Here is a 9,418-nt window from a genome sequence, read left to right on the forward strand (position 1 = left end):
AGATAGGGAGTGGTGAAGAGGGGGAGTATTGTTGTGATAAATAAGAAAAAACACAACTTTTATTTAAGTGTAAGTTACCATAATAACTATGTAAGTGTGCAAACCTGTAACTGCAAGAGATCTGCCTCTACAGCAAAATGTATTGTAGTTATTCTTTACCTGTGAACACACTGGATGGTCCACCAATGTTGACATGCTGAATATAAGAGTAAATTATAGCCATGCTACATGGCGCATACTCCTGGCTAGACGACAGGCCCGAGAGGCCAGAAACGGCCGTCGCCATTTGAGACACGCCACGCACCCTCTCCCTCCCTGCCTGCACTGTTATGTGAAATAAAGAAGCAAGCCTACGACTAAGCTATCGGTGAGTGCTGGATATATTTATTCTCCCTCTACATCTAAATTATAGCCATAACACAGGGCTGAGGGAGTGAAAACATTGTAAGGGTATGTGCACACTGAGGAAAACATGCAGAGGAAGCGGGAGCGCTCGGGGGCGGTCAGAACTGTAGATTGCTTACAAGGGATCAATATGTTAGCAATATTTTTTGCATAATATCCCTTTCAGTGCTTACAAAAAGCCAAAGAAAATGGGATCAAAGTCTGCAAGTGACAGGTTCTATTGTTTCTAAGCATTACGTTTTCACTTCACTATTTATTTTAAAGGGAATTTGTCAGGTGTGTGCCAGGTACAGAGTTGCAGACACAGGCAGATAGGTGATAGGGAGATAAAACAAAGGATGCCTTTGTTGTTAATGATGGCTATTAGCAAAGTTATAAAATTACATTTTTTCTTGGACACTGAAATGCCCCAGAAGTGAGGCTGAGCCACAGCATGCAAGTCTCTTGCCTCCAACACCTGCTTTTCTTGACTGATTGATTGAACAGTAATCATTCTTTATACCTGTATGTCAGTTAGTCAAGAAAGGAAGGTGGGGGGGAAGAGACATGCATGCTGTGGCTCAACATAACTTCTGTGGATTTTCAGCTGCCAAGGTAAAATGCAATGCTATACTGTGTTTGCATTTGCTAACCTGGTAAGGCTAGGTTCACACTGCGTTTTTAGCATCCGTTTAACGGATCCGTTTTTTGCAAAAAATGGATTGCAAAAAACGGATGCATTTGTGTGCATCCGTTTTTGATTCGTTTTTCCATTGACTTCCATTATAAAAAAAAACGGATCAAAACGGATGCGTTTTTTTTGACGCACAATAAAGTACTGTTGACACTACTTTTTTGACCGCTAAAAAAACCGGATCCGTTAAACGGACGCTGAAAACGCAGTGTGAACCTACCCTAAGGACCTGACAGATTCCCTTTTAAGAAAAGATTGTAAAGTATAAACTTTGGCAAACTAGTGGCTCTAGGTCAAGTAGCCCTTTAGTAGATGGACATAGCTGTGCAGTAATAATAGGACTTTGCATGCTTGACATGATTTGTTAGTGGGTGCAGTGATCTAGCACAAACCAGTCATTGTGTTGAAAGCAGTTACATGGCATAAACCTATTTGCGGTCCTTCACTTCAATAGTTAGTCCTTTAATGTGGTAGGTCATGTAAAACCACATCATGAGTATTTTCTGATGTTTATCAAGGCAGTTATTCCTATTATGCAGCATTCCTTGGAAGGGTGTTCCAAATATTATAATCAGGTCTGTTCCCATTGGAAGTAACTGGCTAATTTGTACTGCTCATAAATAAAATCCCCTCCGAAATGTCCCATAACCTGCAGTTATTGCTATAAGTTACATCCTCCTAAAGTCCAGATTAAGGGAAAACAAATATGCACAGTATCTGCCCAAGCTGTCAGTCAGTGGCACCAGCCTATAGTACCGTGCACTGCATTGGCTGCCGTGTTAAGACCTTGCTGTCCCTGCAGTGACTGGAAGCAGTGTGATTATGGGAGACGTGAGGAAAAAGTTACAGACCAACTCGGACAGTATCGGTCCCCAGAGAAAGCATAGCAGGGCTTGGTCAAGGTGGAAAGTCCAGGAATAGCCCCAGCACAAGCTGAGGATGCTACAGTCCCTGCCTATGAATCTGAATCTGGGTATGGACTGTCAGTCACACCTTTGTGACCATTGACACCAATGGTCTGGTGAGCGTCCCTCTTCTTGCTGTCCACAGACTCGTACCTTTGGCCTCCTCCCGTGCCAAACTTATCACGATTTACGCCTGCTTGCAGGCATAAATCATGATACAAATCTACACCTGCTCCAGATCAGGAGCAGATTTGTTGTGCCAGGTGCAGGGCCGGAAGAATTTACTAACAGGCTTGCACCTCTTGATGAACCACAGCAGACAAGAAAAAGTGCTGGAGAAAAGGACATTAAGGAAGACCCGAGGAAAGGGCGAGGCTCCTCTGCTTTAGGGGTTGCACTTCAGGGTGAGTGCTCCTCCATATACCAGATGAGGACTTATAATTATGTTTGTTTGAGCTCTTCTGTAGTTGTGTTTTTTTGTGTGTTGGACTTTTAGAACTCCTTAAAAGTGAAGTTTTAAAGTGTCACTGTCGTGAAATTTTTTTTTGCAGAAATCAATAGTCCAGGCGATTTTAAGAAACTTTGTAATTGGGTTTATTATCCGAAAAATGCATTTTTATCATGAAAAAGCAGTATGAAGTTCTCCCCCCTGTCTTCATTGTTCTCCTATGGAGAGAGCTAAAGAAAAGACCAAAACAGGACAACAAAGAGTTAATCTACAAATCCCTCACCTGTTATCTCTTCTGACCATCACCAGTGACCTGTCTGAGCTCAGATTACAGCTGTCACCCAGCTCTGTGCCTGTAATCCTCTGTTATCTGCTTTCTGCTGCCGGCTAACTCCCTCCTTCCTCCTCCCCCCTCCCCTCTCCCTAGAACAGACAGGGTACGTCTCCTGCAACAAGTCACAATTTTCAGATTTTTCAGAGTGGATGAAAAAGAGGAAGGAGGGGGGGACCTGGGAAAAGGCTTTTTACATGCAGATAATGGCAGATTTGGCTAATAAACCCAATTACAAAGTTTCTTAAAATCGCCTGGACTATTGATTTCTGCAAAAAAAAAAAAAATACGACAGTGACTCTTTAATGGGTTAAACCCTTTAAACATTTATTCTCATCTGGAACAGATAGCATACCCACAGGCTATGGCATAAGTTTCCCATTGATCCGCAATAGGTGCTGTAGAAAAAGAGCTGTTTGCAGCAGCTGTAAGTGGTCTGGAAGCTGCTAACAATTGTATTACAGAAATAGCGCAGCTCGCACATCTATACCATTTACAGAACTCCCATTAATGTCAATGGAGAATAAAGCAAATTGCATAACACAGGAAGCAACTTGGCTGTTTTTGGCTTCGCAGCCCATTCGCCATACCAGATTTAATGTTTAATATGCACGGTTTTTGCATTGAATAACATTTTACTTTTCTTCCCACTAGAAAATTGGAAACCTTTAGCAACTCCTAACCTGATATGGCAAACCCCATCCGGTGGGCACGTCAGAGATTGCATCATGTCGTACCCTTCAACGAAACCTCGGAAGACTCTTCAACATTATGTCCATTTTTGCCGTATGGCAGAAATCGCAACAAGAACAAATTGGGTTCTAAACATCGCGTCGTGGTCCCATGTTCAGAGCGGTTTAAGGAAGAGTATGATAAGATAACCAAAGGCTACAGAAACAACAAAATACGCACAACCAAGTACACGTTGCTGAATTTTATACCCAGGAACTTGTTTGAACAATTTCATAGGTAAATTTTAAGCCAATAGATCTGTTTTTTTTATTCTGGAGTTTATAAGATTACTGTCTGCTTTTAATAATGACTGAAAATATATTTACAATGTGTATTGTAAATCAAAGGGACGAATATGTTATACATTTTATGCTTTGTTTCCTCATTTCCCCACCCCCATCTGACTATTAACCAAATTGTTAAACTAGAGTTCACTTTATAATTTTTTTTTTCTGGGTGGGGGTATGTTTTGGTGGTTTTGGACCACCTTTCGCTGTTGTTTGCCCATGGAGGGGTCATGAAGGGTGCATTTACACAGAAAGATTATCTGACAGATTATCTGCCAAAGATTTGAAGCCAAAGCCAGGAATGGATTTGAAAAGAGGAGAAATCTCAGGCTTTTCTTTATGACCTGTTCTCTGTGTAAAGTCTGTCCCTGGCTTTCGCTTCAAATCTTTGGCAGATAATCTTTCTGTGTAAATGGACCCTTACTCTCACATGATATATTCAGCTAAATAACATCCGTTTATCTTGTCATAAACTCTAATGGCCTTAAAAGGATTTTCCTTATAATATAATATACATTCAGAGCAGTTCATTGCTGAATTCAGTTAGTATTTTTATAATGTGCCTTATGCTGATTTCTTAGAGTTTTACCAGTCATGTCAGAAGAGCGTACTGTTTTTTTTAACTTGTTCTTAAGCAAAGTAATACCATTACCTCTGTAACATTATATTAATGTGCTAAATAGCACAAGGTGCACAACTGTAAAATTGTGAATGTTTTAGAAAAAAGAAAATTGTCAAAACAAGAGATTTACTTTTTGACAAATATGGATGTTCTCCTTTTTATTTTTGCAGCTGGTAAGTTTCATTTTGTTCTTGTTGCTTTTTGAACTTTCTTGCTATTCTAGAAATGTGAACTATGTTCACTGTGAGAGTCTCTGCAGTTATTTGCAAAGGAGATATGTAAAACTTTGTTTCCTGTAAGCTGCCTATCCCTGTACATTGGGCATTGCTAAAGGGGTGACAGACCTGCATCTAAGAGGTTAATTGTGGGCCATATACATTAGATAAGCATTGGTAGAATTTGACTGGGACCAGCAAATGATGTAACGTCCAAAAAATAGAAGTCAGTAGCGTCACTTGATTAAGACGTTTTATTGCAAGAGGCAGGTGACAGACCGTTGAGCCCGTTGAAGCGTGTGTAGCGCGAGCCGATCATATTTTTTTTTTTTTTGCGGATTGCACTGTAATTTGTCTATCACCTGCCTTTTGGAATAAAACGTATTGAATAAAGTGGGTGAGTGCCGCTGCTGACTTCTTTTTTTTGGACTTATCGTTTATAACTACAGCAGAGCACCCCCTATAATGTGATGAACTGTTGGTTCTTAGTGCTAAGCCCGTGTTTGCACTGGAGAGACTGGAGTGCCTGCATACACACTATCTTAGCTGAAATTATGGAATGTGTATGGCGGTGTGCTGACTCTCTCCCTTAATGATAGATTTGAGGAATCCTCCGTCCCCATGAGAATCAAGTCTACAATAAAAGAGGCTGACAGAGGCTTAGTCTCCTTTCCCTGATGACAAAACATTTATGCTCGGCCAACTTGAGTGTGTATGTAAATTGCAGAGTCAGCAGAAATGTTGGCTGAAGGAGCATTTGGCTGACTGCTATGTAAACGTCAGGATTTTCCAGCTCCTAAGGAGAGCTGCGGCACAGCACTGCACGTGGGGTGGATTATGCCTTGTAGACATGCATTAAGGGGATTTCACACACAGCACTTGTATGTAACCATCCACAGGAAGAAGTTGTTTTTTGTTTTTTTTTTTTACTTCTGAATCTACTGAATTCAATTGAAAACTGCCCTTTAAAGCTGTATGTGACGCCCCCTAAGCAGGGGTGCATTTCCTAGTTGGCGCCTAATGCTTGCTGCTGCTTCACAGCTCACCTTCCTGCAGTATCCATCCTGCAAAGAGCTGCTGTGTGTAAGTAGCTGCTCCTCCTCTTGGTGTCACATCTTGGTAGAGGGACCTAAAGTAGATCACCCTCGGCTCCTACTACTTTTGCTCTTGCCTTTATTTAACCAAACTCAGTGATAAGGAGATGGGAGCAAAACAAAACACTTATGTTATAGAGACGAGTATGCTTGACAGACTCTGGTGGGTCAAAAACATAACACTCATGTACTTGGATAGGTAATAAAGATTTATTACTATCCTGGATGCAGCTAAAATCAATTTGAAAATCGCTCTAATACTCGCTGAGCCAAATTTATAAATCTACCTAAAATCCAAACTGTCTGATTTTGCCCATAATAACCAGTCACAGCTCCGCTTTCATATATTAATGATATTGACAGTTTGTGTTTTAGGCAGATTAATAAGTCTGGACTATCGTGTGGTTTTGCAACACCCCTCACCTGTACTTTTGCTGCGATGCATTAGCAGTGCATGGATCCTGCCTTTTCCTGATTCAGCAGTAGTGCCCAGGGAAGCATGAACTCTAAATACAGCCCTAAGCGTGAGCTGCCAGGCTTTTAAATCAAGTCATTGTATCTTGCGGCCTGAGCTCATTGTGTGTCAGTTTTTTAAGAGACTTTAGCTGCTTGCATAACAAATACCTTGTGATGTGGACTGTAGATAAAGCTTCAAAGAATACAACAGAAAAGTACTAGGAGGATCCAGCAGCTACTGTTTGGACAATCCCTGCTCCTATCTATGGGGAAAGAGTCTGGTGAGATGGCATGCTGCAGCCAAAGTATCAATTCTGTAAGAGATAGATCTATTAGATCTACTTATAAATGTATTGGGAAAACTATTTACATTATGTTCTGTCACTTTATCAGGCTTTCTTAGAACTGATAAGTTCTCTTTAAAAAAAAATGTTTAAAGTCTTAAAGGGGAACTCCTGGCTGGGGTGATTTTGGGCAGAGTGCCAGGAAGGATGAAAGAAGTAACATGCTGTCACCTCCCCTGCTCCAGTGCTGTAGCCGGTATTCCACAGCTCAGGTCCCCTGGTCCTAGACTCTTCTGGGTCTGAGTGGCAACCTACCTGGGACATGACTGTTGAAATCAAGTGGATGGCGGCCATTTAATGGCAAATAATAACGCCACTAATTCAAAACAGCAGTTTTGCCATAGGGGCCATTATTTGTCATTAAATGGCCGCCATCCACTCAATTTTAACAATGTGTGCCTTTCTGTTTTTTTAATCCACTCCTGGTTTTGGTTGCAAAATCCTGAGCAAAAATACTGTGTGAGTACATGGCCATTAGTGTCGCCGCTGAAGTGTTGAGGATACTTTATAACGGAAGTATTGTAAAAAAGTTTGATAGGCCTGCCTAAGGGCTCGTTCACACTACGGAATCGGTGCCGAAAATCTATGCAGACTCGGCGCTGATTCCTGCCTGCTATCTGTTTGAATTGGAAGGCTCGAGTGCCTCTGCTCTCCGCTCAAAGAATTTACTTTTTAATTCTTTGAGCAGAGAGGCTTGGAGAGAAAAGGTACACGAGCCCTCCCATTCTCTTACAGCTGTGGATGTTGGGAATTAAAGGAGATGTCCTATGGAAGTTCAAAAGCTGAAGGCCGGCTGCAGGGGGCTGGAAAATAATAACTGAATTCACCCGTCCTCGTGCCTCCATAGCGCCACTCTGGGTTCCATTTACATCAGCTGGCTGTCACATTCAGCTGGAAACTATGTAAGTCACGTACCCGGGTTCTCCAGACACTGATTGTCTTACGGGCAATCGCTCAGCCAAGGATGTGACGTTGCAGCTAGTGGAGCTTCAAGTCACCGTCTGATGTGGACAGGATCTGGAAGTGGCACATCGGAGATGAGGATGGGTAAGTTCAGTTGTTTATTAGTTTCCTGCCCTCACCAGCCTGCCTGCAGCTTTTGTTTTTCCGTGGACGACTATAATCTTTAAGGGGAGGTTAAATTTCAGAGAACTGGTGTAGCACGATTAAAGGTGGAGGTTTAGATAATGGACAGTGTTTTGTCTTGGTTTGTTGTCAGAATGTAGGGTGCTAGACAAAGATAAGGTAGGAGGCCTTCTCCTTATTTCATTTTCACTTTTTTTTTTTTTTTTTCTCTTTGCAGGGCGGCCAATTTATACTTCCTCTTTCTGGTGTTCTTGAACTGGGTTCCAGTAGTGGAGGCTTTCCAAAAGGAGATCACCATGCTCCCCCTGGTGGTTGTACTGGCCATCATTGCTATTAAAGATGGTTTGGAAGACTACAGGAAACACAAGCTGGACAAGGTCATCAATCATATACTGACACGGGTGTATTGTAGGTAAGCCTGGTATATTCAACTAATGTTCCCCTGAATACATGTATTAGAGCCTTATTACTATATTTGTTTTACTCTGAATTTCCTCTCTAAAATATCAATTACAAATCCCATGCATATGCTGCTAAACCAAAACTGACCCACAGTGTGGTATTTATAGTCCACAGTCCATAGTTTTTCATTGCCCTTAATTTATATAGAGGATAACTAGTGTTGAGGGCACAACTGTATTTTTTTTTTCATGTTGTCTATTATGTCTTTCACTGCACCTTAGGAAGGAAAAGAAATACATCGAATGTTACTGGAAAGATGTTATGGTGGGAAATTTCATTAAGCTCCGTTGTGACGATATCATCCCGGCTGATATGGTGCTGCTGCATTCCTCTGACCCTGATGGAATTTGTCACATTGAAACTTCCAGCCTTGATGGGGAAAGTAACTTGAAACAGAGACAGGTGGCGAAAGGATACGTCATGGTAATTTGTAAACCCAAAATGTTTTCCTCATAAATGGTGCTTCAGAGACTTATGTTTTTTTTTCTATTTTAGCTTTGCAGATCGATAAATTGTAATTCTGCAAAACTCAGTAGTGCTGTGAATTAAAAAAAAAAAAAGGCAGTTACTCGGGGTTTAAGGTGAATTTATCCAAAATCGAATTGCTGGACATATCGGCCTCGCAATCCTTACGCTCTCAATTACCTCAAGATACACCGATAAAAGTCACCTCTAAGCCGATCAAATATCTAGGCATACATATCGGTCGCACCCCAGAAACACTTTACCATCTAAACTACCCCCCACTGATTCACAAAATCCTTTCAGAATTGAGACGTTGGGAACAATTACCATTATCATTCCTGGGCAAATGCCACCTAATACGTATGTTCAGTTTTTCGAAATTGTTATACCCGCTCCAAACCATCCCACTGCTGTTACGCCACCAAGATGTTGCCAAGATACAGTCCGCCTTCTCCAAATATATATGGTCTGGGAAAAGGCCTAGGATAGCTATGGCCAAGCTCCAACTGCCCCGGGGAAAGGGGGGAATAAACTTTCCTGATCTGAGACGATATAATGTGGTGTGCCTCCTACGGCACTGTATAGATTGGATCCAGGGGTCTAACTTTTATTCTAATTGGGCTTTGGAGGCGGGGTTGGCATATCCTTGGTCCCTGTCAGCTTTACTACATACTAAATATGCCGCCCTACCCCCAGAGGTCAAACATAACCTGTTTCTAAAAGATACCATAGCAACATGGAAAATAGTGCGGAAACTGTACGGTTTACCCCAATCACTCTCCAGGTATCTTTCTCTATGGGGCCACCCAGAATTCCCTCAGGGGAAGTACAATCGGATGTTCCAAAAGTGGAGAGCAGCTGGGATCATTACCATGCAACAGTTGTTTCATTAC

General features: G+C 41.7%; 1 protein-coding gene across 3 annotated transcripts in view; it reads left to right on the forward strand.

Moving 5' to 3' along the window:
- Positions 1-9,418, forward strand: part of ATP10D (ATPase phospholipid transporting 10D (putative)) — a 54,615-nt gene that overhangs the window by 19,309 nt on the left and 25,888 nt on the right. For all 3 annotated transcript variants that reach the window (XM_069977582.1, XM_069977583.1, XM_069977584.1), the window contains exons 2-4: positions 3,417-3,731; positions 7,816-8,010; positions 8,282-8,483. In XM_069977582.1, the coding sequence (XP_069833683.1) occupies positions 3,451-3,731; positions 7,816-8,010; positions 8,282-8,483 (678 nt within the window). In that variant the 5' untranslated portion in view covers positions 3,417-3,450. The remainder of the gene's footprint in view (positions 1-3,416; positions 3,732-7,815; positions 8,011-8,281; positions 8,484-9,418) is intronic.

The sequence above is a fragment of the Dendropsophus ebraccatus genome, chromosome 7 (genome assembly GCF_027789765.1).
Source record: "Dendropsophus ebraccatus isolate aDenEbr1 chromosome 7, aDenEbr1.pat, whole genome shotgun sequence".
Lineage (NCBI taxonomy): Eukaryota > Metazoa > Chordata > Amphibia > Anura > Hylidae > Dendropsophus > Dendropsophus ebraccatus.